Below are 27,445 nucleotides of genomic sequence, written 5' to 3' on the forward strand. Positions count from 1 at the left end.
AAGCACCTCTCAGAAAAGAGACCCAGACCAGCCGCCCCCGACGCTGGCATGGTAGGAGGGCCCTGGCCCAGGAGGAGGGCCGGCGTGCAGGATGGGAGCAGCTGGGCCAGGACCCAGGGCACAGACCACCCTGACTGCGGCCAGGATGCTAAGCCTGGGGGCGGGGGACAGGGGGGCGGTGAGAGGGCAACCCCCCCTCGGGAACCCAAGCCCACGGCTGGCTGAAGGTGCAACCCCTTCATTTGCACTAGTGAGTAAAGGAACAGGCACAAATGTCTAACAAGTGAGCTGAGCCAGCCACACGAAGGCGGGCATCATGGAAACCGCTCCTCGTTGCCAAGGGAAACAGAACTCCCAGCATCCTCTGGTTCACAGGCTACCTCTCCTCAGCATCTGAGTGCAGAGGGCGCACCTGACCCCGAATAAACGTCTGTTACCCAAGAAACCTCGGGGCTGCTGACTGGAGACTTGCCTTCTCGCCACCTGGCAGGCCCCCGAGCCCGGCTGGCAGGCACCCATGGTCACCGCCGCACACACGTTGATGTAGAAGTCGTACTTGGCCGTCTCAACCTTGTAGCCATCTTTCTTCGTGAGAGGCGACAGGTCAAAGGAGAACCCTACGGAAGAGCAGCAGCCCCGGTGCAGGTCAGTCGGGCACAGGCCAGAGGGACCTGGCACAGCCTCTCCCGGCGGCAGGGAGCCCAGCAGGCGGACGAGGGCCCTTCCTTCGGGCACAGACACAGCCCCTGCCTGTGCCTGGGAGGGGTCGCTCCGCTGTCAACCTAGAAGTGCTGTGCGAAGCCCACGACTGCGGGTCTCGTAACCCTCGTGCCGAAGCGGATGGAAGCCACAGGACCTGCGTGAAGTCTCTCAGGCGGGTTTCGTGGCCACTCCCATGAAAAGCCTTTTCCACGTGACTTATTTCCTTGTGACCCTCAGGTTTCGTGTTCAGCAAAACCTACCTAAACCATGAAGTTAAGGCAGGTTTCTCGTGACCTCAAACACCAGCTTGTCAGGATGCTGGTCCCACATGTAAACATCATCCTAAAGCAGGCCACCTCCAAAACACTCACAGGAAGTACGTTTTCTAAAAGCCCACGCAGGTCCCGGGGACGCTGCCCGCCAGGTGCTGCTGGACACACAGGATACGCACCTGCCTGGGAGTCCAACACGGTGCAGTTGTCGCCCTCGGTCCGGGACAGCACGCAGGCGGCAGCCGTGTGCCACTCGAACTCGTAGTAGCAGCCGTCCTCGCTGGCGTCCATCAGCACCGGGGCGCTTTCCAGTTCTCCTGTGGGCGGAGCAGAGCCGTCACCCTACAGATACTGTGTGGGTCCACGTACGAGGTTCCCAGAGTCAACCCTACAGAGGGGGAGGGAGGACTGCAGGCAGAGCACGGTTTGGGAAGATGAGAAGGTTCTGGAGATGACAGTGGTGGTTGTTGCCCAACAATGGGAATGTGCTTCATGCCAACGAACTGTCCGCTTAAAACGGTGAAAGTGGTGAAGTTCATGTTATGTGTAGTTTACTACAAGTCCTTAAAATACATAAATTTTATATTATGCATATGATGCCATAATTGAAAAAAAAAGAAAAAAGCTCAAAAAAATAGTCCTAGTCGGGCTGGGTGGCTTGGTCGGGTGCCAACAGATGCACCAAAAGATTGCTGGTTTGATTCCGGGTGAGGACACAGGCCCAGGGTGCAGGCTCCATCGCCAGTAGGGGGCGTGCAGGTGCAGCCCACTGATGTATGTTTCTCTCTCTCCTTCTCCCTTCCTCTCTCTAAAATCAATAAAAACATATTTTTTTAAAAAAAGAAAAATACTCCTAGCCCCTGAGCTTATTCTACAGCTGAGAATTTATCTAAAGGAATTTCCCTGATGGGAGGAGGGGAGGATATGTAACAGCGTGGTTAGCGACGGTGGCAATACGCTATTATCCCAACAGCAAGGGCCACGTTTAAAGATAGTAAGACCGAGCCATGATCAACTCTCCCAGCACTCAACAAGGAAGTCCCGGAACATAGACGTATGACTGTGAAATAGGAGATTACTCACAAAACACATTTTGAGAAACACAAAAATGTGTGCCTCTACCTGTAGGTTCTGACCCTGTAAACCAACGGAAGTAAAGGACGGTACAGGATGCATTGTGTTCCATGTTCAGTGAAACCAAGGACAGCACTTTTTTTCAATATATTTTTCTTGGTTTCAGAGAGGAAGGGAGGGGAAGAGGAAGAGAGAAACATCAACGATGAGAGAGAGTCATTGATTGGCTGCCTCCTGTATGGCCCCCACTGGGGATCGAGCCCGCAACTCAGGCATGTGCCCCCGACCTGGAATCGAACCATGACCTCCTGGTTCACAGGTCAAAGCTCAACCACCGAGCCACGCCGGCCGGGCCAGACAGCATTTTTAAGCCCCTCCCAGGAGTTGAGTGGCTGTGTGACTGCTGTGTATCAGTCCTAAGCAAGAAGCCATGCGCAGACATAGCTCTTTAGGAAAATTATGACAATGCCCTCAGACGCCATACGGTTTCTCCATTTCTGGGCTGGTTCTGGGCAGGGGGTGGGGGATCAAATCCAACTGACCACCGCCAAGGGTTCTGGAACCTGAAATGCTTGACCCCACCCCTTCGGCCTCATCACCCGGCAGGGCCAACAAGAAACAGGAATGAAGAGCGTGGGCACACCCCTGGCAAAAGCCACAGAAGCATTTTATCTTTTCTTTTTTTAAGCTGTTACCTGGCTTGCACACAAGTATTATATCAGTTTTTATTCTCTTCTTATCACCACAAGCATCACCATCTGAATAGGAGAGTAGAATGTTCCCATTCTCTTTTGTGGGAGAAGAAATAAATTTGCCCAGACTTTTCTTTCCATTCTTATCTGGAAAAAAAGGGGGAGGGGGGACAGAAGACATGATTAAAAACGGTAACGACACAAAGAGGTACCCAAACTCAGCAGCTGTGCCACACCCTCTCTCGGCCGCGGGCCCTGGCCAGATGGTCGACTTTTTCTTGAGCGACAAGTGAGGCCGGGTGGTGGCAGCCACGTAGAAAAACCCCAAAGGCGACCTCCAGGCTTATCAGGAAAGCGCGAGAAAGATACACGAAGTCCTCTGTGCCCACGCCACGCCGCCCCGTACAGAAGGGGTGGGAAACGTCTGCCCGCGGGCCTATGGCCCCGGAAATCATTTGGTCTGGCCCTGACAAGGCATTAGGGGTGAGTTCATTAAATGTTTGACCAACGTGTTTAAGTTGATCCAATGATGTTATAAATATCCAAGTGGCCCTTGGCAGGAGGACTGCTCCCCCGTTCTGGGGCCTCTGCTGCCCGAGACACAGGGCCTTTAAAGGCACAGCCGGGGGCTAGAGAGTAACTAAACTGCTCAGCCAGCCAAGAATGTGGCCACATAATTTGTGGTTTGGTTGATTTTTACTATCAAGTTCTGAAACGCTGGGCCACGTCCTTAAACAAAGGCATGGCCACACTTGGACCTGCTCAGAAAGACACAGCACCTTCTCAAGAGGAGGTGACTCCTAACACCCACCTGAGCTCACGACTCGTTTCCCGTGTGTAACAGACTCCAGTGACTCCTAAGTGACACCAACACGCTACATACACACGCCCATCTAAGGCGTGTCTGCAGGGCAGGACAGACCAGCCCAGGGAAGGACATGGGGACAGCGCTCTCAGGCGAAGGCCACAATATCAGATTCCAGTCGCCTGACGCCATAACATTTGAGAAACCAAGCAGTCAAGTTGTTAAAATAATCAGAATCCGTTTTGCACGAGCGCTAGCAATGGGATTCTTCAGGCTACAAAGCGAACAGATAGCCAAGCATTTCCAGCAGGTTCTCTCCGCTCCCGTCAGCCTGGCCAGCAGGAGGCCAGGCCCCCGTAGGCCGTCTCCGTCCCGGAGGCGCTGTGGCCGCTGCGGCCTCACCCCTGTCCTCACCAGCCCGAGGTGCTGAACCCGGGGGGTTTCCTAACGCTCCACCCTGGGCGCGCCGGCAACTCACCCACGGCGCACACGGCCGCGTCCTCAGGGCAGCCCCGGGCCTGGCCCTCGGGCAGCAGCCGGTGGCAAATGTTGATGAAGAAGTGCTTCTTCTCTCCTTCCTTCTGGATGCCATCCACCGCTTCCCAGTTCCGTTCCGGTTCTGTGAACAGATAAAGTAAAAGAAGCTTCTTTCGTCAAAGGCAGCGACTGTTTCCCATAAACGATGGGGGGCGGGGGAGGTCAACAGGCTCAGCGAGCACGTGGCCGCCAGCCCTCGGCCTCACGCTCCGGGCAGGCGGGCGGCAGGCACAGCCACGCCCCGAGCTCCTCCGCTTCTGTTTAACGTGACAGAAATAAAGCGTAAACCGCGCCCCACACCTCCCCCGGAGCAGGGGTAACGGGGACAGACCATTAAACAGTGAGATTCTCCCAAGTATGAAATCAGAAACCGAAACCAAGTCCGGACGCCAGCCCCGCTCGGGCCCGGGCAGCACCGGCCGTCAGTCACGGCCCCTCCGTCAACCACCGAGAAGGCACACGGGACACGCGTGGTCCCCGAACTCCAACAGCTCACGAGGCCGTCACACACGACACAGAAACACCACACAGGAACTGAAGATCCTCAGCAGCAGGGGGCGCACCTGCTCTGTGCTGACAGCAAAGGTTCCTCCCGAGAGGAGGCCAGCCCGGGAGGCAGGCAGACCAGCAGCAACAGCTGGGAAGGAACCGGGCTGTTGAAGAGGGTGAGACGGCACAGGCTCCTCTCGCACCCGGAGCCCGGGTGTCGAAGGCGCGGCTAGGATAGCGTGGGGGAGTGGCACCCACGTCACATGAGGGAGTGACACCCACATCACTACCCTGGAAGAACCCACGATGACCACGCGAGTGAGCGAGCAGGACAGCCCCTCTGAAAGCCGGGGTCTCGGTGGGCGAAGGCTGTAGAGTAGGAGGACGTTTAAGTGACAGGGAGGGGGTCAGCTCAGCTCACAGGTCCCGGGAGCCAGTGGGTGCCGGAGCTGAGAAAGTCCAGGTTCCTGGGGACCCAGAGCAGAGCAGGCGCCGGGCCCCCGAGTGCAGACCCTAGTGTGGTGCCCAGTGATGTTTTCTAAAAAGGCTGAATAAAGGGACCTACTGTCACACCCATCTGACTGTGAGAAAACCCTCTGGAGAGGGTCAGCAACATGGCCGGACGTGGCCACACCAGTCCTCGCTCCAGGCTGTGATCGGAGCGGAGAGCTCGTTCCGCTTCACAGGAAGCCAACCTCCCCACGAGCACACACGCACCAGAGCTGACCTGGCCACATCCCCAGCAGTGCAAGGGCCCTGGGGCACAGAGCACAATCCACCTACTTCCCCAGGCCCGCGCTCAAAGGCAGGCTCGCCCACGTCCACGCGAGAGGAACCTTCTCTTACCATGCCACGTTCCCAAGCAGGTGGGACTCCAAATGCGAGTCCCCGTCACACCTGGTCATTATGTGACTCCAGGCAACTCCCTCCCCCGTCCCAGGGACCATCTCCACCTCACAGGCGCAGCCTGCTTCTGCAGACACCCAATTCCCGCGCTGCTGAAAACCAGACAAAGCCAGAAACGTCCCAGCCAGACGCGGTTTCCCCGTGAAGCCCCATCCTCGCCATCCGGGCTCTCTGCCTGCTCAGCTCTCAGGCCCACAGGCACGGGGCACGCGTGTCAGGTTTGCTGCCAGGTCCGCAGCACGCGGTCCCTGCCACAGGTGACAGACGCTCAGCAAGCATCTGTGCAGCCACATGTCTGCCTCGGCCAGGAACCGTGCCACACACCACCCCAGGCTCTCGCCACGAGGCTCGCGCGGCTGTGTCCCAAGGGCTCCCACGCCCTTCCTCCTTTCGGCCTCACCAAAGACCCGGAGGTGGGAGAGGAGCCTGATCCACCACAGAGATGGGAAAAGAGCAGTGAGGCCAAGGAAAGCCTGAGGCCCGAGGCATGAGCCCACCCAGCCCCCCATCTTCACCCAAACCCCCCACCCTCTGAGCCTGGCAGCCACCTGTTCAGTGGGAACCCAGCCAACTCTCGTTTATTTTTTGAATTTTTTCATTGAGATAAAATTGACATGTAACGTTGTATTAGCTTTACGTGCACAATATGACCTGCGAAATGATGACAATAAGCTTAGTGAACGTCCTTCACCACAGTTACAAACACGATGAGAACTTGAAAGATCTACTCTCTTAGCAACAAGAGTTTAAATTAAGGAAAAAAAAAAAGTTTCGCCCTGGCCAGTGTTGCTCTGTGGTTAGAGTGTTGGCCCTTGCACCAAAGGGTCCTGGGTTCAATTACCTGCCAAGGGCATGTACCTGGGTTGCAGGTTCAATCCCTGGTCCCAGTCAGGGAACATGTGGGAGGCAGACAATCGATGTGGTTCACATCGATGCTTCTCTCTCTCGCTCTTTTGTTCCCCCTCCCTCCCTCCCTTCCGCTCTCTCTAAAAATCAATGGAAAAAATATCCCTGGGTGAGGATTTTTTTAAAAAGTTTCTAATCACAAAGCACAAGCCCTGGCACACAGTAGGCCCTTGGCAGTGTTTACTAAAACGTGGCAAGATTAGCTCAAAGTACCCCAAGTGGGAAACAGTGATGCCGACCTCAAACTCAGACATCCTGCAATGAGTCAGCGCCATTTCTCATCACTCACACTGCTACGTGAGGAGGGAAAGGCCACGCTGGTGAGCTGGCAGTGGAAGTAGGGACAGCCTTTCCAAATGTTCGTGGGGAAGGAGACAAGAAAATGTGCCCCCAACACGCATGCGCCTGAGACCCACGTGGGCACAGGGCCCTCCCTGAGGGCACAGGGCCCTCCCTGCGGGTACAGGGCCCTCCCTGCAGGTACAGGGGCCTACCGGCGGGCATACGGGCCTACCTGCGTGCCGGGCCAGAGCGGACAGGTCGTACCGCCGCTTCCCGTCGGTGAGGCCGCACAGGAGGTCCTCCTTCTCTTTCACACACGCGTGCTTCGTGTCCCACGTGAAGAAGTAGGTGCAGTCCACCTCCCCGGTGAACACAGGAGTGCCTCTCCCGCCGTTACCTGTGCAATTGGAAAAGGAAAAATAAAACACTCCACTAATCTAATGAACACAATGAACTGACCAACAAAATAAGACCCGAAGCAGGGAGGCTTGGAGCAGACGGACAGACCTCGATGTGGGGCTGGGGGACGAGAAGAGATAAACCAAAGAACTTTGACACTTACATGGACAGCCCATGGGCCGGCAAAGGGTAGTGAAGGCCTGGGGGGCAGGGGGAGGGGCTGGGAGGAGGAGAGGAAGGGGGGAAATGGGAGATATCTGTAACCTATCAACAATAAAAATATATTTAAAAACAAACACACACTCCACTCTATGCCTAAACCCAGGGATATCAAAGGAGCGAGGGGAGAAACAGGGAAGACACCAATAACCAGCAACCCAGACGCAGTTGAACATAAACGAACTCCAGCCCCAAAGCCCGGGGTCAGAGGCCTGGGATTAGAGCAGAGGCCCCGCTAACCCCAACCCTCAGAGCCGCCTGCGCCCCTTTCATCTTGGTAGGACACAGGCTGTTTACACAGGCTGGATGGGGCCCTGGAAGGGTGCTAATGAGGCCTGCGGTCAGCTCAGCTCCGCCAGCTGCTGGGCCAGACCAGACCCACGGACAGGAGGCAGTGGTCAGAGCTCGTCCCAGGAGTGCCCCGGGCTCAGTGATGTCGCTGTGGGCAAGACAAGTTCCCTGGGGCTGAAAGCAGAAGAGGGACCCTTCCTACAGTCCCCCCACTGCAGCAGCTCTGGGCGTCACCTCGCAAAGCTGCAGGCTGGCCTCCAGGTGGCGCCAGCACCCTGCATTCTGGGGACCGCATGAGTACGTGTCTCCCACACCCTGCTCACATCTGCAGTCTGCTGACCACCCCATCAGGGAGCCCCAGTTTCCCCACGAGGAGCCCCACAGCTCAGCTCTGCCCAGGAAGCCAGCTCCTCCCAGGTCGCCCCCGGTCCACGGAGCCAGCCGGGGGTCGACGAGCTGTGCTGACTCCTCTCCCCCGGCCCCTCCGTGCTGGTGGGCGCTGGCACCAGGCTGTCTCCCTCCCCTGCCGGTTTAGCAATCCTCCCCCCTACAGCTCCGCCTCTCTGCGGCGTGGTGCCCCACAGTGCACAATGTTCTCCAGGAAAGGGAAACGATTTCTGCACCAAGGGAAAATGAGGTTTCCACTGCAGTTTCTATTAAGCATTTAATATTACAAACAGCACAGTCATGCTACCAGCAGCTCCCCTGCACTGCACACAACCTGAGCCAGGCACCGGGCAGGCGTCTGCGTGTGCCGTGGGGCCGGCTGTAGGAACAGGCTCTGATTTAAGCACTTTATAAAAACCGGCATATGCAATCCTCAGAACCCCATGGCACAGGCACAATTCTAGCCCGTTTACTAGATTCGGGGCGGCTACATAATTTGCCGATGGTTTCACAGCTAGAACGCGAGGAGCCAGGATCCAATCCAGACGGGCTGGCCCCCGCGCCAGGCTCGTGAGCACAGGCAACGCTGCGGCCACGGCTCCCTTTCTAACGTCAGAGCCCTTCTCTCCAAGGAGCAGCGCTGCCCCCCTCCTTGCTGACAACACGCACCGCCTGCTGCGGGGCCGCTGCTCAGGAGCCAGCCACCCGCTCACTCCCGCCCCCGCGTCACGGCCGGTGACTCATGTCTCTACTTGGAAAACAGTCCCGTTTCCTCGAACTGCTGCGTGCGTCCTGCACCAGATTAGCTGACGCACGACTTCATCCGACCACGAGGGTCCCGGCACCCCCCCACTCTGAGCAGGGGGTTCTGCATCCGAAACGCACTGAGGATCTGTGGGAGTCCATGGATAAGCAGGGGGGTGCACCTTGCCCATCTTATTTAACTCCTCAAGCGGCTTTAGGAGACCAGTCAGCCCCACGCCCCTCCCCCGAGCCTCTTCTGTTGCCGTGAAGGGCAGTGGGCTTTGCCGTCGGGACCACTCTCCCGGGCGGCGGGTCCCCCCACCAGAGCATCTGTATGAGTGTTTCCCTCTGTCAATCCACGGTCCTGGCGCTCCCGCCCCCGTGGCCCCCTCCCAGCACGGCCTGCACATGCTCCCAGCATGGACTCCACGACCAGCTGAGGGAGAGCGGTTGCTCCAGGGGAACCAGGCGCTGCTCCCTGGCTGTGGGGCCGCAGCCCCCTCTCCCCCGTCCCTCTGCGATGGGCAGTGCTGCTCCTCACCAAGCGGGACTCCTTTCCTCTCTGTCACAGCTAAGCTGCATTTCCCGGCCCCCTGCCGTGGAGGTGGGCCCGTGCCACTTAAGAACTGCTGCTCCCTCCCATCCTGCAGGGTCCGAGGAGGCCACGTGCAGACGGCAGGCAGCAACACAGCACGGAGGGCACAAGGCCCCTGAGTGAGCCCCTGGAGCAGGGCCCCACCTCCAGCCCCTGCAATGGCGTAAACTAAAGAAAATAAACCTTTAAGGTAACGAGTTGCCTAAATTTTTAGATTTCTTACTAGCCTCTCCTAATATATTACTCCTCCCAAAAAATGATCTAGGCCCTTATTTGACAAAAATAGGGCATCTTATTACAGCAAACTAGACGTAAGTTATTGAAACAAATGGCTCAAAATATATTACGGCAAAAAGAATAAATGTATGAAGAGTGTGCATGGGCCATAGGTTCATAAGCATAAATAATTCGTGGAGATCCAAGTTAAATTATAAGCCACATTATACACACAGCCAATTAACACCCGTTCACATGCAAAACCCCATGATCACATTTATCCAGTAAGCACGGAACCCACCAGAGGGCTTCCTCTCGAACCTCCCAACCAGATGTGGACACAGTGATGATGAGATAGTGTTACAGCGGGTACCGGTGTGCCGGGATGGAGGCCCTGGGCGGCGGGGAGGGGCCGCCTTACATATTTTATACCCCAAGGCCGGCCTGAGCTCAAGACCCCGCCCCAGAACATCCAACATCTCCCCGTCAGCCTCCTGGTCACCATCACCATGAAAATGGCCAGGAAACACTGCGTTTCTGGCATTGGGCCCCCTTGCTAATCGCCAGGTGGAAGGTGGAGTGGAGTGCGATGCTCCATCAGTGACGTGTGGTTTCTATGAAGCAAATTTGGCAAAAAATGGACGACCGCTAAACCTGAGTGGCGGGGAAATGAGCTTTCATTCTTGTGATGCTCCTTCTTGTGAAAACTTTTTCTAATAACGAAGTGAAGGAGGGAAGAGAAAAGGGCCTGCAGTCTTTTTTTCACGCCTCGGCTCATGTGCACAACGGCCACACCCCTTCCCGTGAGCCCCATCTGTGTGCCCTTCTCCGCCTCCGCCTCCTCCACCGGGATCTCTCTGGATCAGGATCCCATGTTCCCAGCGTGCCCGGATGAGATCAGCGCACTTCCAAAGACCTCAGCCAAGTCATTTATAAAACGCCCAGAACGAGGCCAAGAGGTAATCGCAAGGGAGGGAGGCTGGGACCACAGGAGTCACCCACAGCCGAGCAGCGGCCAGCGGGGGTTGGGGAGGCCCGGCTGAGGAAGGGGCCGGCACACCGAGTGCAGAAAATCCGGGGACACAGCTAAGCAGCAGGCTGCACTCCCAGGGACAGGGACAGAGGGGCAGGGTGCCACAGAGAGGGTCTCCTGTGAACCTGGAGGGGAGGCCGATGGAGACAGAGGACCTGGGAGGGCAGAGGGCGTTCGAGCCAGATGGGAGGCGTAGCCCGGCCAAGGCCACACCCAGTCGAGCCACGTCCCCACCTGCCGAGAGCCCCCGGGGCCTCACACTAACTTCTGGATCACGTCACCTCCTCCACAGGCCGTAGGCACTCGTCCCGGGGCTGCCCACTCTCCCTTCTAGGGTCATCTCTAGCCACAGTCTAAATATACACCCTGGAGCTGCTCACCGTGACCCAAATTCATGGCCTGGGAGAGCTGTTCCCTCTGCCACAGACGACGCCACAACCACCCTGCTCTGCCTCACTCCCGTCCTCCTGCGGGCTCCCCCACACAGGGCCTCCTCTTTCCCTCACTGCCGCGATCCCGAGGCTCCCCAGACTCCAGATCTGGCCTCGGGGCCTCCCTCCTGGTGAGGTCCTGGGTGACGGCACTCACTCAGGGCCACCCGAGTCACCCTGCACGACACTGGCCAGTTCCCTTCTCCCTCGGCTCCTGGCCAGGAACCGCCTCGCGGGCCCTGTGTGTCCATCGGTCTCACAAGGTCAAACAAGCAAGTGCGAACACAGCGTGTGCCGGTGACTCGCGGAGAGCGTGCCAGTTTACAGGGCCGGCCGGCCGGCTCCCGTCAGCGAGAGTGCGTGGGGGAGCGGCTGCCGGGCATGAGGGGGAGCGGATCAAGGGCAGTGGAGCAGCAGGAAGGGCGTGTGGGCGAGGCCCCCCTCGCTGCACGAGGCCCCCCTCTGGGGCCCGCTGGGCAGTTTATGGGAGCTCAGTCCTGCTCACCGCCTCTTCCCAGCCCCTTCACGTCCCAGGCTCGGCCCTCAGGGCCCCACTCCCGTCACGCACAGCTGCCTCTCCCGGGCTCTGCAGCGAACCATGTCAAAAGCTGCCCATGACCAAATGGCCGACGCTGCCACAAACACACAAAACAAACAGTGTGCGGAGCCGGGAGGACCTGGGCTGGCGGCCTCGTGGGCCAGGCGGCTCCAGAACACGCACTAGGTGCAGAGGCGGGGCCAGGGGTCACAGCTGGAAGGTCGACAGACAGGCCCGCTCCCTGATGACAACGGATCCCGTCACCTCGGCAGATGCAGAGTGTGACCTCAAGGAAGCTTCTCCTGCCCGGCGGCGGGGCTCAGTGGTTGAGCATCACCCTGTGAACCAGGAGGTCAGGGTTCGATTCCCAGTCAGGGCACAGGCCCAGGTTTCGGGCTCGATCCCCAGTCAGGGGACGCACAGGAGGCAGCCGATCCATGATTCTCTCTCCTCATTGATGTTTCTCTCTCTCTCTCTCTCTCTCTCTCCCTTCCTCTCTGAAGTCAATAAAAATATTTATAAAAAGGACGTGTCTCCTAATCGCTCAGAAAAAACAAACTTGCTCTGCAACCTCCTGGGATCCCAAAATCCAGCCGCTATCACGGGGCCACCAACTTAAAGGGTCCCTTTGAACCTCAGTTTGTACAAGAAAAGGGTTTGGTCGGTGAGCAGACCCACCTTGCAGAATCCGTACCCATGCTGTTGAGAATGGAACCCAAGGCACAGCCTCCGTCCCAGCAGGCCCGGCGCTGGGCCCACTCCCAAAGCAAACAGAGGGGAGGAAAGTGGAAACAGGATGTGTGTCGCTGGCTGGGGGCTGGAGGTGCTACGCCTGGAGGACGCCTGACTGCCCCATTCTGTGCTCCACTCCCAGGACACCCGTGCCCTGCGCCTGACGCAGACGCCAGTGCTCACCCGCGGGCACGCTCACCCTCAGGCACCCTCACCCTCGGGCACGCTCACCCTCGGGCACGCTCACCCTCGGGCACGCTCACCTGCGGGCACGCTCACCCTCGGGCACGCTCACCCTCGGGCACGCTCACCCTCGGGCACGCTCACCCGCGGCACACTCACCCGCGGTCTCGTTGCACTCGAAGTTTATGACGCTCATGCGCTGGAAGCCCGAGCTGCACTCGTCGCCTCCCGAGTAGATGAGGGTGAGGTCTCCGTCCGAGTACCTGGATTTTGGAAACACACATGCACGCATGTTTAGCAGAACCCCGAGAGGAACCTGCATTTTTAAACTTTTCTCCATTAAGCCCTTCGCATACCCCCGACAAATCGGTGCTGACACAGAACAGCACGCTCTCGCCAGCTGGGGAAAACGGCGAGAGGAAATGAGTTCCAAATGGACGGGCTTATCGTCCTCTTACTTCAAAGTCATAACGGCGGCAGGACAGCGCCGAAGGTTTGCTGTGAGCCTGCACACTCCTCCGCTCTCCTCCTTGGATTTTGTACAAGACAAACAACGGCCGTGAAGCGCACGGTGCTGCGGCCACCGCCATCGGCGCGGCCTTACCTGCGGGCCCCGGACGATGCGCGTTCTCAGGGAACGGCATCCCCTCTCGCTCAGTAACGATGACCACTGAGTCAGGGGCCACGAGAATTGGGCTGGGTGTGTTTTCTTAGTTGTTGAAAACCTTTACGTTATGCTAACGGCATTTCAGATTCTCCAAGTGCCGGAGACAACGGGAAGCTAGGAAACATAAATTTTTAAGTACAAAAGCTGCTTCAACTGTAAACTAATTAAGTAAGTTTCCTACAGTGTGGCTACTTCCAAACAATGGCTTGTAAAGCAAACAGATTTAACAGGAGCCATCTCATTGTCCAGCCAGGAAGAGCAGCCCGGTGCCCAGTGACCAAGGCCCCACGTCCCCGGCAGGTCGGAGGGAGGGACGCCGTCCTCCCGGCTCCTGGGCTTTGCGGGGACGGAGGAGGAAGGGGCCAAGGGAAGTCGGGTAAGTTTAACAAGAACAGACACAATGCGCTCGAAAAGCGCGGGAAGGCTGTTTACACACCGGAGAGTCTGGCTCTGGAATTTTCCTGCCACTTTGACTTGAGTGAAATCAGGCTTCTTCCCTTGGCAAACCGCAGCCTGTTTCTCATTACAGGCCTTTGGGGTTGCTTCAATTTCTCCACAGATATTCAAATAAAAAATGTACTCCTTCCCGTCGGCAGTGTAGTAACGACCTGGAGAGAAGGGAGCAAATGAGCAGAGGCCCCGCCGCAGCCGCAGCTGCTGGAAGTCACGGCGCCGCGGCCTGGGCTCTGCACCGCCCGAGGGAAGGGCAGCCCAGCACCTCGGCCCAGCCGCTCACCTCGGCTCTGCCGCAGCGGCCACAGGTCGATGGCGATGTCGTGCTGCGCGCTGCTCAGGGAGCAGTTGCTGCTCTCCAGGTAATCCCGGTGGCAGGCGTACTCGGTGACCCACTCGACCTCGTAGCGGCAGTTGGATTTGGCCGTGAGCTTGGGAAGGGTGCCCTATCGGAAACGGTTGGGAAGGTGCAAACTTAAATTGTGAGCATTCAGCTTCAACCCAGGTTCCCCCTTCTGAAGCCTCAGGAGTCAGTTGCTGGGTTTAATGCTTTCCTGTCCCTGCTCTGCACCCTCAGTGTCTGGACTCTCTGACTCGCCACGACCCCAGGGACTCGCCAGCACCCCCACCCCCTTCAGGGTCACACTCGGCTTCAGCCAGTGCACCCTGAACCCAGCGTCACCCGACACCCCCGGCCTCGGCAGCAGCCAGGCGAGTGAGGCAAAGGGCGGGCAGCCGTGCCGTTCAATCAGAAGAGCTGGGGAGCCGGGGCCAAAGGCCCCCCCAAGTTGTGTGGGAATCGCTGTGCCTGGGATCCTCTAGGGAGATGGCCCTGCACCCCTCTCCGGACTGTCTCAGGGTCCTGGGCACGCCTCCAGGTGCTCCTGCCCCAGGGACAGGGCCTCACCCACACACTGCGCTGAGGGCGTGAGCTCTGGCCGAGCCTGCGGTGGGACAGGGACGGAGGCAGTGCCGTCCGTAACCATCGCCGGGAGAGCGTGTGGCTGCTCAGCATCAGGCAGGGCTGCTGCCTCTGAGCGCCGCCGCTCTGCAAATGTTTACCCGGCGCCGCTACGTGCCAGGCACAGGCCTCCACGCTGGTTTGCAAACACAGGTCATGTGATGACTAAGCTGTGAAGTGGCGAGTCCGGCTCCGACTCTCTGACTCAGAGCTGGTGCTTTCAGCCCTCGGCGCGGTCAGGTCGGACCCGCGCCGACGGCCGCCGGGCCGCGCGGGAGAAGTCGGACACAAAGGCACACGGCGTACGGTCACTGCACTGGACGGTCACTGCACAAGATGCCCAGAAAGGCAAGTCCACAGGCTGTGGCTGCCAGGCTGGGGCAGGGGTGGCAGTGGCCACACAAGGACTCTTTCGGGGTGATGGACACGTCCGAACATCAGACGGGGGCACTGGTTGCACAATTCTGTTCCTGTGCTTACAACAGGGGCTTCTGCCATCTGTACATTCACTAAAGCTTTTTTAAAGAGATCTACAAGGTACACGCTGACTGAACTCCCAGCTCCTAAAAGTGTTCAACAGCCAGCGCAAGCGCTTAAGCAAACCTTCAAGCATGAAGGCACCACATGTAACCCGAGTGCTGCCCCGCGAACAGCTAGCCTGGGCGGGAACCCTTCCCTTCCCAGCAGCACACCAGCCCCTGCACGGACACCGCGGTGCCTCATGTCTGGGAGGAGAGGGCGGGAGGGGCGGGCGGGAGAGGGGGCGCCCTCTCCTCTCCAGCGCACAGGTCCTCACTGAACGCTGCGCAAACGAGGGGGGAGCCTGTGAGCCCGCGGCCCCGAGACGGCCTCCGCAGCCTGAGGTTTCCATTCCCATGCGTAGGCACGGACGGAAGGAATAAATCAGAGCCCCTCCACCTCGCATTCAGAGCTGACGTCGAGCCCGGGGCGGCCAGGCGGGTCCTGTGAGCTGCCACCGAGGGCCCTGGGAGTCTGGGGACCTAACGTGGAAAGCTGGTCGGGACTAAACCTTTGTCCCCATACCCCAGCGCACAAAGCTGGCCGGCTGCCACGGCACATTCCACGTTTATTTGGGGGGAGGGGAGTAGGGCTCCCTGGCCCAAGAACTCCCCTCCTCCTCGCTCCCTCTGCTCGGAGGAGACGGGAATAAATCAGGGGGAAGCCCTGCCCTTCCTCCGGGCTGTCTCCGTCCATCGGCACCCACATCTGCTAAAACACTTCACAGCCACACGTGCATGCAACACCACTGGGCACCGGCCAAGGACAACCCAGACCGCCCTACCCTCACGGAGTTTGCAGCTGTGCTCAACTGCGTAAACAGCCAAAGGACAGAGCAATCAGGCTGCTGGCAGCTCGGCGGGGGGGCCGGCGGGGAGGGGGGAGGCAGGGAGGGTGACCGCTCCCCTGTGAGCCCAGGGAGCCGTCCCTCGGCCGACACCCTCCCACACCAGCCGGACCCCCAAAGCCCGCTGCGGCCCTGCATGAAGCCTCCCAGGTCTGCACAGCATCTGCACTGCTCGTTTCTGACCACGTCTGGAAACTCATTAGCTACTTTTACCTGGTTTCATCCCAAAGCAATAAGGGCCATGAAATCACGGGTTTGGGGATGTAAGGATGGTTTTTCAAAACTCACTCAAATCAGCACAGCTATGAAAATTTTTAAATCTGTCCACGAACCAATTAAAATTGTCTCCCCCGACAGAACAAAACACCATCCTACGTCAACACCCAGGGCCCCTCGAGGTGGCTGAGAGAGCAAACAGCGGCTGTTCTCCAGGAGCCTCACCCGCTCAGCCATCCCGGGAAGCATGATTTGCCCCCAGTCCGCACACCCGGCCCGCACAGACCACCGCCCGCCGCAGCCCCGGCCCCTGCTCCAAGGCAGCCCGGCTGGCGGGCGCACTGGGAAGTCCCGAGAGAACAGAACAGCCTCACCTCCCGGCGCTCCGAGGGGCAGACGAAGGTGATGGTCACGGCCGGGCTGTGGCCCTCACAGAAGTCGGGCCTCCCTGCCCCTTCTTTTCCGTAGGTCAGGACCAGCCTGGAGGCCACAGAGAGACAAGAGTGTTACAAAGTATCGCTTTCAAATTAAAGGCATTCAAATTCACCCGGGAGCCCTGAGCATTCATTGGGGGGACACTGGTAACTGAAAGAAGATTAAAACGTAAAAGAAGCCACACGTAGTACAACACTTTCATTCATTTCCATTTGGGGAAGAAAAATAAATTTAAGAGTAAACTTCAATTTAGTGCTATTTTCTTTAAAAAACAAATAAAACAAGCAACGTGTAAATTTAAATACTAAGAAAAGCTGTTTGAGTCAAACAAAAAACATTACACTCTAACAAAACCAAACAAACACAGCTGAGCAGGTCAAGCCATCGCGCCACAGCCCGCAAGACCACTTCCTCTCCAAACAACGTCGTCTCCGTGCGAGCCAAGGTCTCCTTTGTCACCTGAAGATAGCGGAGCGTGCTGGCCAGCTGGCCGCCGCGGGACGGCCTCACGAGGGGGTGGGGGCCTCACCTCGGGGCCTCACCCGTGCTCCTGGTGAGCCGGCCACAGAACAGCCGAAAACACGGCCTGCCTTTTCCCCTGAAGACAAGCTCAGGCTTTCTTCCAATACCCGCTTCTCACAAAGTCCTCCGGGTACGAAGAATCCCCCATTTGTCACGCAGGACGACATTATGGGCGGCATGGTGTCCTCCCTCCCCCAGTTCCCGCAGAAGCCCTAACCCCAGCCCCTCAGCACGTGAGAGTCTTTGGAGGTGAGGTATTTAAAGAGGTGATTAAGACGAGGCCATCAGTGTGGGCGCTAATCAGACAGCACTGTGTCCTTGTAAGAAGAGGAGACCAGGACCCGGACAGGCACAGAGGGAAGCACGTGGGCACAGGGAGAAGGCGGCCGCCCGCACACCAAGGAGAAAGGCCACAGGAAAAACAGCCCTGGTGCCCGGACTGCTGGCCTCCAAAACTGAGAGCAAATAACTTTCCGCTGCCGGCCGCCCAGGCTGTGGTACTTTGCTCACAGCAGCCCTGCAAACGAATGCAGACACGCACCTAGAAACCTCCCCAACATTTCACATCTCAGGCACGCCCCATTTCCGAAGGCATCTGTAATCGCAGCACTGATGAGCCACAGCTTCACGCAGAGCAGCCCACGAGGTGTCCATCAAGGGCCCTGCCACCAGGGCCATCAAAACCCTTCCCCCCGGTGATGGTCGCGGTCACGTGTGCCCCCGGAGGAAAGCGTCTCCCTGCCAAGTCAGGCACAGAGGCAGGAAGAGCACGAGCAAGCAGCACGTCTTATCATGAGGAATGAAGCACCGGGCCTGGGGGGCCTGGGGGCCTGGGGGGCCTGGGGGGCCTGGGGGCCTGGGGGGCCTGGATGGCCTGGGGCGCCGTTGCCCCGGCAGGAAGCAGGCCCCGCGCCCTGGAAGGGAGCCAGCAAACTGCCCTTCCTGCCCTCTGCCTGCAGGATTGTGTCTCTAAAGAGCAGATAAGGAGGAAACAGTGAACTTCACCAGGGCCCTGCCATGGCCAACGTCAGACACACCTGCAGGGAGCTGTCACACGAAGCTGTCACGAGGCAGCCCTGTGCGGCTCATCCCGACCCACGTCTCACAGCTCTGGAGACAAGTGATTAGGAGTCAGGCAGCCTCGGTGACTCACCGCGGTGACTGTGGTTTTGCAAGCATGTGGGAAGCCATCGTTTTGCAAGCATTATCTTGCAGCAAACGACAAAGCCAGGCTCCTGCTGAGGAGGCAGCCGCCCCGCGCACACTGACCTGTCCTTGCTCACCAGCTTCAGCCCCTCCTTGGGCTGGCCCACATCGAAGGCCTGGCTCCCTCGCACCAGGCAGGCGGCGGTGCCCAAGGGGCAGGCGCGCAGCTGCGGGCTCGGGTCCCGTAGAGCGTCTGTAAAACAGTACACGGGATGTGGATTATGCATCAGCAAGGGTCGTCACACTTACCCGCGGGCCCAAGGTCCCTTTAAAGAAAAAAACAAGAGCAACATTTCAAAAGTCTCCCTAAGTAACGTAAGGTAGAAGTCTGGACCACATTCCATTCTGAGACCTTGGACATCGGTGACCTGCCTGCGTGTCAGGAGGAGAGAGAACAGCAGCCCCCACCGGCAGGGCTGCGGGCCCGTGTCGGGGAAGGAATGCAGGGCACTCGCTCCGCACCTGGCACGTCAGAGGCGCCCGATAAGCCGGGGCTCTCGTGTTCGCTGACGTTAGGAATGTGCCCCCTCCTCCTGGAAACACTACCTTCAGCATGACCACCTTTCCATCTACAAACAGACCAGCACAGGCAGGGATCCACGGGTCTGTGTGAAGACACGTAGACCCGAGAGAACCCACAGATGGTTCTGGATTCAAATCCCCGACCCACCACTGACTTCTGCTACACCTCTGACCTCACTCCACAGCTCTCCCAGCCGAGCCCCTCACAGGGTTGAGGAGTCACGGACGATGGAGGGACACGACCATCGGTCTCAGGCCCCATCATGAGGTCTCCCTGCCGGGTGGTTCATGCACCCTGAGCGTCTGCGCCCGCAGTGACCCACGGGGGACGGAGCACTCGTGGGACTGAAGGCAAATGTGAGGCACGAACCCTCAGCGTGCAGTTGCGCAGCCGGCAGGAAAGCTACGCTGTTCATGGTTTCCAGGGTCCCTTTCAAACACAGTGGGAGGCCCGGAGCCATCTCCTGGGGCTGGAGAAGGTCGGGGTAAAGACACTCAGTGTGGATGATCCTGTGTGAATCAAAGCCACGGAAACCCAACTCAAACTGCCAGTCAATGGGAAAGAAACAAAGCGCTTTTAAGAATATATCATTATAACCTGATGAACAAAAAAGATACAGAGGCAGAGAAGCATGGAACAGACTGTCAAATTACAGCGGGAAGGCTGGGGAGTGTTGGGGGCGAGGGGGAGGTAAGATCAACCGAAGGACTTGTATGCATGCATATAAGCATAACCAATGGACACAAGACACTGGGGGGGGGGGGGGGGGGGCGGTGAGGGCATGTGCCGGGGGGTAGGGGAAGCCGGGGGAAGGTCAATGGGTGGAAAAAAAGGAGACATATGTACTACTATCTGTAATACTTTAAACAATAAAATAAAATTTAAAAAAAAAAAATATATCCAGTGAATGTGAATAATCGCATACTATTTCAGAATTCAACCATCTACAGGCCTCTTCAACTTTATCATCAAACCTGAGTTACAGGCCCATTTAAGACAAAGACTTTGTCTACCGACCCTTTTCCAGAAGAACAACAGAAGCCATCCTTGGAGCACAAAAGAATGACATGAACAACCTGCCGCACACCTGCCCGGCGCTGGCCCCTGGGGAGCCGTGTGGCTCCCTTTTTAGAACAACGGAGAAGGAGTGAGCCAAGTGGCGCGTGATGTCCACGCACAGTGTAAAGAATACTCGCACACTCACGCATGTGCGTGCGGCCCACAGTCCTCTCATGGGCTGGCTTTCTTTTTAAAAACTTTTCTAAGGCCAAAGTCCTACATACGATGTGAGGAATAAGAATGTAAGGGAAACAGGGAAGGATTATTTTTTATTGATCACGAGCAAAGCTAGCAGAGGACTAACAACTCACAGCCCTTGAAGTCAACGCCAAGAGAGGCTCCAGCCGGGCTTAGCACAGCTTCCCACGGCCTCGCTGGATAAAGGCTGGGCACAGCCTTCAGGTAGCTGAGCAGACACCCAAGCTTCTCACAACAGTCCTGGCAGCTTCAGAGACAGCCAGGCAGGAAGTCGGCCCAGAACGAAATATGGGTCATGACCAAGTGCCCCAGAACCTTGGGCACCCCTCTCCCCTTTTCCCAGCCTGCAGCTCACAGCCAAGGGATTCAGGTACCCACAGCCGGGGCACGTGGCTTCCCCAGCCCGGCCAGGAACTCCGGACTCCATTTCCTCCAGCCGTGCTCAGCGCCCACACACCAAATCCATCCATCCCCCACCCCTACCCCCATCTCACTGGAAGTAAGATTCATGTGAGAATCCTGAAACCCCAAGTGTCAGACAGAGAGAGCACACGGGGCCGGACTCGCAGTGTGGAGGGGACATGTGAGGGATCGGATTCCTGGGGCCGCGGGGTGGGCTATGCACAGAGACATCTGTGGGGACAAGCGCTATCGCGAGGCCTCCCAGCCACGTGGCTCTCCAGAAAGGTGAGCGCAGGCGGAGGGCAAAGACAAGGACATTTCCAAGCGACCCTTCCCCACCCCTCGCCCACGCCCCCCAAGGTCCACACCTATGTCTCTGCAAACGTTGATGAACAGAGACGTGTCCGGGTCCGAGTCGTCCACCAAGTAAGCGCCACTGAGCTTGATCAGTGGGTTTAAATCGTGCTTCTTGAACTCGCCATCAAACGCATAGCACGGCACCTAGAAGAGAGGGGGAGAGAGTCAGTCTCCAACACACACCTTCCAACCGGCCTGCGACCACCCGTCTTTTCATCGGGTCCTTGCTTCCCGATGACACACGCCCTGCCCTGCAGCCCAGGTCCCCACCACCACCAGCTCAGCCCTGCCCAAGCTGCATCGGCCGCATCTCTCTGCTCAGATCCAGAGAGGGAGCCCCCTCCAACCTCCAGGACACAGTCTCTGGGCCCCCAGGTGCTGCTCAGCCCAGGGGAACTCGACACTCTCTCCCCCTGGAATGCACTTCCCCGGGATCACACCACTCTCTCTCCACCTCGCTCCGGTCTCCGATGAGCCGTCACGTGCTCGGGGAGCCTGTCTTGACACTCTGATCTAAAGCAGTGCTCCCCACCTCTCTGTGCCTCCCCCGCCTTCCTGCCCTTCAGAGTGCTGGTGTGTGTTACCTGTTAGCTTCCTCCCACGGGAGAGACCGCTGGCTGAGTGCAGGGCTCTGTCCCTGCTGACGCCCTAAAGGACAGGCTCAGGACAACGCCTGCACCAGCATCTGCTCAGTAACATGAAGACAGAGTCCTCCTTCGAGCATCGAGCCGCCCTTCCCGGATTCTCATTTATGATCACTCACTCCCTCATCTCTAGGAACTAATGGCCTCTTATTTCTAAAATGTCAAGGAGCCCATTACAGCTGACACGGCTCCAGGCTCCAACAGTTCCTCCTCCTTCTAAAGCAGAGCCATCGCGCCCAGACACGTGCCGAGACACACAAAGGCCCTGGTCACCCAGATCACACCACCCCCTGCCAGGTCTGCCTTTGAAACCCCCTTGTAAGTCTTATTTCCAAAAAAATACCCTGGCATCACTTCAATCACCCGTGCGAAGAAGGACTCTGAAGACTCGTGTTCTCGGCAATCATTTCAAAGTAGTTTGTTTCAGCGTTTTCTAGACACGATGTTCTTGAGACTCCGTCTTTCACAATGAAGCCATTCACATGCAGGTCTGCTCGCAAAGGTTAACTGCCTAATATTTAGCTTTCAAATCCTTCTTAGAAAGATGCTATCAGACCTGCAGGAACGCTCTGACCCACTAACCTTTTTTCCCCAGCCCCGTTTCCCGAGATTTCATGGAGAGCTAGTGGCCTGAATCAACAACTTGCACCTCCTCGCAGCCTCGGGGGACACTCGCCCTCATTCCAACCAGATCCCTAAAGCAGAGGCTCCCATGATCGGAGATCCCGCTGATAACCGCAGGGGCTGGCACATCTGGTACAGGGAGAACATGACTCACAGGGGCCAGACGCCAAGCCTCAGGCTACATCCTGCAGAAAGGCTAGGTCCACACGCTTTAAAAATTACCTAAATTAAAATAAAGGTCTCCCTGCAGGCTGTCACCAGACCCCGGGACAGTGGTCACAGCGTCCCTAATCCTGCGAATCTGACGGGTGCCAGTCCCCAGCACGTTCACACAGACACCAACTCAAGAGGGTCAGAATGGAGGCAGGGCACCTCCCCAGCTACAAAATGAAAGCCTGTGAAAGCCAGGGGGCCGCGGCCCGGGTGGGGGGAAGGCAAGACGGCCACGTGTGCAAGGACTCGCCGTTCTGGACGGGCTCGAGGGATCCCAGTGAGAAGCAGGCGCTCAGACCCCCGCTCCAGGCAGCCAGCCACCGCTGGCCGGCGCGCGGGCCAGGAAGGAATTGCGGGCCCGCCCAGCTCTGCGCCCACAGAACTGGAGTGCGCGTCGGAAAACAGCCGGGCTCCTGGGGGAAGGCCTCCCACTTCCTGCCCCACGGAGCAAAGCAATGGAGACATTCATGAGAGCAGGAACGCGGCCGCCGGGGGAGGGGCGGCCGGCCCCCGCTCCGCACACTGAGTGGACCTTGTTCGCGCCGTATGTTAACCGGGCTTGTGTGGCTGCTGAGTTCTGAGTCCTCTGTGTTCCCCGGAGTGCTAGGGTAGGGGGCGTCCGCCCGGGGTCCTTTAGAGAAATTACCATCGGAAAAAACCCTCCCAGGGCCCACTGAACGGGCCCAGAGTGGTCGTGTTAAAAGGCAGCTGAGCACTGGCATGACTCTTGCCCGTCAGAGCAACATAAACAAAGAAACCAGGAAAAAATATGAGTGAGGTGTGGACATCATGGCGACAGCAACCCTAGACCGAGCGCGGATTTCTTGTTTAAGAAATGCCGGGTGCTGTATGCATGCAGATAAGCACAACCCATGGACACAGAGAATAGGGGGGGGAGGGTGTGTGCTGGAGGGGGCAGGAGCAGCCGGGTCAATGGGGGGGAAAGGAGACAAACATAAGACTTTCAACAATAAAGAATTTAAGTTGAAAGAAAAAAAGAGAAGAAATGCTGAGAGTTTTAACCATTTTTGGAGTCACACCACGGCGGGCGTAATCCATCCCCCGGAGACAGGGTAGAGCGGGTGTGCTCGACTGTCACCCGGGAGCGATTGTGACCGGAGCGGTGACAGCAGGCTACGCGAGCGGCCACATGCTCTTCGGGTCCTCCCTCTAAGGTGCCGGCACGGGGGGCAGAAAGGAGTTCAGGTCGTGAGCAGGGACTCGCCCTCCGGACCTTGAGTCCACGGGCCCCTGAAAGCAAGCAGCCTTTCAAAACGCAAGGAATTCCTCCTGCGTGGCCCCCCACGGGCCCTCCCTGCCTGGAAACGGGAGGGATCACGCCCAGCTGCCACCCGGCCCCAGAGACGAGCAGAGCGCAGACTGCAACGTCTCTCCTGCACCTTCAGATCCACTTCGAAGAGAAATTAAATGTCACTGTTTTGAGAAAAAACAGCTGGCCCTCCCCCCTCCGCCCCAAAGAACAATTTAGACCAGGGCACCGTCTGCTGCAAAGGCCACAGAGTAAACATGCCAGCTCCCGTCACGTAGGCCCCTGCCCTGCATTCTTCTTTGTCTCTTTACAGCCTATAAAACGTGAGGCCATTCTCCGCTCTGGGCTGTACAAACAGACCAGGCAGGGCTGGGCCCCGGGCTGCAGTGTGTGACTTCCCACCCGCACCAGGCAGAGGGGAGACAGACTGCTTCTTATTTCTGTCTTCAACGTGGAAAGGCGCTTTTCCCAGGTGGTGGGAGATGCCGCCGCCAGCTCAGGAGAGCGAGGAAGAGGCCGCGCCGCTGAGGCAGGAAAACAGCCTCGCTGGCAGGCGGGGGCGTCGGGGCCCCGCGGGGGCTCGAGGGGCCGGGGAGGTGCAGGTCTCCGGGAAGGGCAGGCAGCTGCCCTGCAGCCCGACAGGCTCCTCCCGCCACGCACTGTATGCTGGCAAACAGCTCGCCCTCCATTTTACGATTGAAAGTGTAAACCTGACACCGTTCCTCAATGTCGGTGACATTTCATGGGCCTCACTCCCTTTCACACTTGAGACTTTTCTCTGCACGGAGCCTCCTCCGGCTCCTCCGCGAGGCAGCGTGGCCCTTCCCCGCCACGTGAGACTGTCCTCTTTCCCGGACTGCCCGTGTGAAAGGCCTGCGATCACTCAGCACTCATCATGTCACTGGTTTTACTTTTTAAAAACGAATGTACCTCTTTATGCCCTTCTGGAACGATACGGCGTTCAGCCATCAGTGAAAACAACTCCCACTGCTCAGTTCCCCGCTCCTAAGACTTTGAACTCAACCCTTCAGAACAGAAAACTAATCGCGAAAAGTGAGAATAACCAGCCCACGAAGACCGCTGTCCAGGCGAGCACGGGTCCGACCCGGTGGCGGGAGGAGTGAAGCAGAAAGAGAGGGCTACCCACTCTCCTCCCCTCCGTGACCAAGGAAAGCCACGCGGTGGAGCCACCTTCGGAGCCCTAGTCTAGGGAACAGACACTTCGTGGATCAACAAGAATGACCAGACCGGACCGGCCGGTGTTGCTCAGTGGTGAGCGTCAATCCATGAACCAGGAGGTCACTGTTGGATTCCTAGTTAGGGCACATGCCTGAGTTGCGGGCTCAATCCCCGGTAGGGGATGTACAGGAGGCAGCCGATCAATGATTCTCTCTCATCATTAATGTTTTTATCTCTATCTCCCTCTCGCCTCCTCTCTGAAATTAAATTTTTTTTTTTAAAAAAAATTATTTTTTTTTTAAAGAATGATCTGACCAAGAAAGAACGGAAGGAACGGTAAGCCATCCAGTCTCCGAGGCGAGCTGGCCAAGACCTGGAGGGCTCAGGACGCCTGGCCGAGAGCCACCATCCAGCAGCCCCCCCAGAGCTCCAGGGGAAGACGGCACCTGGAGGCACCGTGAACACACTGCACCCCGCTCCACCGAGTCACTTAGGTACTGAGTTGCACGGCACCAGAAACCAGGAACGAACCTGCTTGCACGGGTGGGCCATTCCATTCCTGTGGGATGCTAAGAGCCCTGTCCTAAGCGGAGAACCACCCAGCACAATATCAACAACTAAACCAGTATTTCAGGTCTGAAGGGTCCCAGAATGTTCTTCCCAAGCACGTAACCTTGAGGTTACCTCTTTCTTCGCTTTGAACGTGTCTTTCTTGCAGGCTGCGGAAGTCCTCCACTCAAAGTAGTGCACACAGTCTGCGGCAGCGACAAACTCGGGAGTGCCCTTTAAAAATAAAGTTAAAAGTCACCCTGCTGCGCACTGTGAAGTTCCCTTTATTAAAGTTAGAAACAGTAAACGAACATTTTAAAAGTAGCAACACGGGGGTGGCGGGCAAACGCAACCGTTTTTAGTTCAACAAGGTCATCACCAAGTTCCCAAACCCAAAAACTCTGAGACAAAAGCTTCATGAAATCATGTTGGAATTTTGGTAGAATCGGGCCAACACTGTTCTACTGCCCCAACTATGCAAGTACAGTAAACTCATGGGAAGCAATCCTCAGAGTCCTGATCCTCTCAAACTCCAAATGTTCTCTTAACCAAATGCCAACAAAATCAAAGCCAGAAAATGTGACCTCATGCTTCCTGTCAGCGAGGGAGGAGGCCCACCCAAGCCCGGCTGAGTTCCTACGCCAGCCTCGCTTCAGCCGCTCCCCCCCCCCACACCCCACCCCCCCCAAACGCCTGGACCCGGGTAGACTCCAAACTTAGCCACAGCGCTGCCGGGCAATACCTGACCCGGCGGGAATTTACCTCTACACACCCATGTGCAAATCTGGAGTTCGCCACAATTCTGGTTCTTTTATGGTGAACACAGAATTCTTGAAGGAAATCAGTTAAAATTAAAACAGGAGCTGGCATATTCAGTAACACAGACCTCCATATTTCAGAGCACGGCAAACCGACTTTTCTCCCAGTGTTTCAACATGGACAACTGATAGGCCGGTTCAAACGTAACATGTAAGTTCTATCTTTAAAAAATTCTTGCGATGAGACATTACGGGCCTGAGGATATAACAGGCACAGCAAATTCTAAAATAATATTTTAAAGCAATCTGGTGGCCACATGAGTTTTACTCACCCTGATTTTTCTAAATACTTGGGCGCTTACTGATTAGAGAACGTTCATAGGATCTGTATACAAATTGCTTTTCCTAAAAACTAGCAATTATTTACTTTAAGACGCTCACTAACCACTAAGGATTAAAATTTTTTAAAATCCCATGCAATATAGAGACAGCAAGAACAAATCACACTTTAAACAATTATGTCCCCTTTCAACACTTAGGAATACCCAAAAAGGTTGGGAAGCCTACTGCCCACTAGCAAAAACTTCTCCTACATCAGCGATTTTCAACGATTTTCATCTCATGACACGCACATAAACAAATTACTAACATTCTGCGGCACACCAAAAAATACATTTTTTTACCGACCAGACAAAAAAAATTGGTATAATTTTGATTCAGTCACGTCGGACGGCTATTGTTGTGCTCTTTTTATTTGACAATCTAAGGGAAAAGAGGTCAGCGCCCCCAACTAAATAGGTATTGCATGTTTTAAACATTCTGCCGCACACCATTTGAAAACCGCTGTCCTACATAGATGTCCATCTCTACAGTTTAATGTAAATGAGGAAAGAAAAACATTTTAAAAAAATAAAGACATTGCCCTAAAAACTATCCAAATAAAATGCTGGGAGAAGAGACTTTAAAAAGAAGAAAAAAAAATTATGCCTGCAATAAACATTAAACTGTGCTTGAGTTTAAACACATTAATCACTTTGATTTGTAGTTTTACACAGGATGTGGATCAAGTTTCACTCAAAGGTTGTAACTATAGACTTCGGATTTTTTACTTATTGGTTCTTAATGGCGATGGTGATTTTGGTTGGGGTTTCTATCTTTTGTGCTTTCCATTTTTTTCACTCATTCTCCCTGGAATAACCGCGATAGCAAGGCCTCCCAAGGGGCAAACATTTCTAACAAAAGACTGTAAAGTGCGTCCGCGGACTCACCAAGGTTTTCCCGCAGAGGAAGGTGATGCTGCTCTGGGTTTTGTGGCGTCCACGTCGCTCCCCGCCACAGTCCACTGTCGTGTTGAATTCCAGAAGAGTTCTGGTTGCACTTTTCAGAAGAGAGTCACCTATTCGGAAAGGA

General features: G+C 56.7%; 1 protein-coding gene across 3 annotated transcripts in view; it reads right to left on the reverse strand.

Annotated features, from left to right (window-relative positions):
* The window catches only part of IGF2R (insulin like growth factor 2 receptor), a 95,801-nt gene that overhangs the window by 37,947 nt on the left and 30,409 nt on the right, over positions 1-27,445 (reverse strand). For all 3 annotated transcript variants that reach the window (XM_070417385.1, XM_070417384.1, XM_070417383.1), the window contains exons 3-15: positions 27,304-27,431; positions 25,413-25,511; positions 20,810-20,942; positions 18,323-18,452; positions 16,471-16,576; positions 13,837-13,999; positions 13,537-13,708; positions 12,593-12,696; positions 6,898-7,062; positions 4,024-4,164; positions 2,744-2,887; positions 1,154-1,291; positions 473-617 (exon numbers count right to left, since the gene is read on the reverse strand). In XM_070417385.1, the coding sequence (XP_070273486.1) occupies positions 473-617; positions 1,154-1,291; positions 2,744-2,887; positions 4,024-4,164; positions 6,898-7,062; positions 12,593-12,696; positions 13,537-13,708; positions 13,837-13,999; positions 16,471-16,576; positions 18,323-18,452; positions 20,810-20,942; positions 25,413-25,511; positions 27,304-27,431 (1,768 nt within the window). The remainder of the gene's footprint in view (positions 1-472; positions 618-1,153; positions 1,292-2,743; positions 2,888-4,023; positions 4,165-6,897; positions 7,063-12,592; positions 12,697-13,536; positions 13,709-13,836; positions 14,000-16,470; positions 16,577-18,322; positions 18,453-20,809; positions 20,943-25,412; positions 25,512-27,303; positions 27,432-27,445) is intronic.

The sequence above is a fragment of the Myotis yumanensis genome, unplaced genomic scaffold, assembly GCF_028538775.1.
Source record: "Myotis yumanensis isolate MYYU_CA2020_CCGP unplaced genomic scaffold, mMyoYum1.0.hap1 SCAF_6, whole genome shotgun sequence".
NCBI lineage: Eukaryota > Metazoa > Chordata > Mammalia > Chiroptera > Vespertilionidae > Myotis > Myotis yumanensis.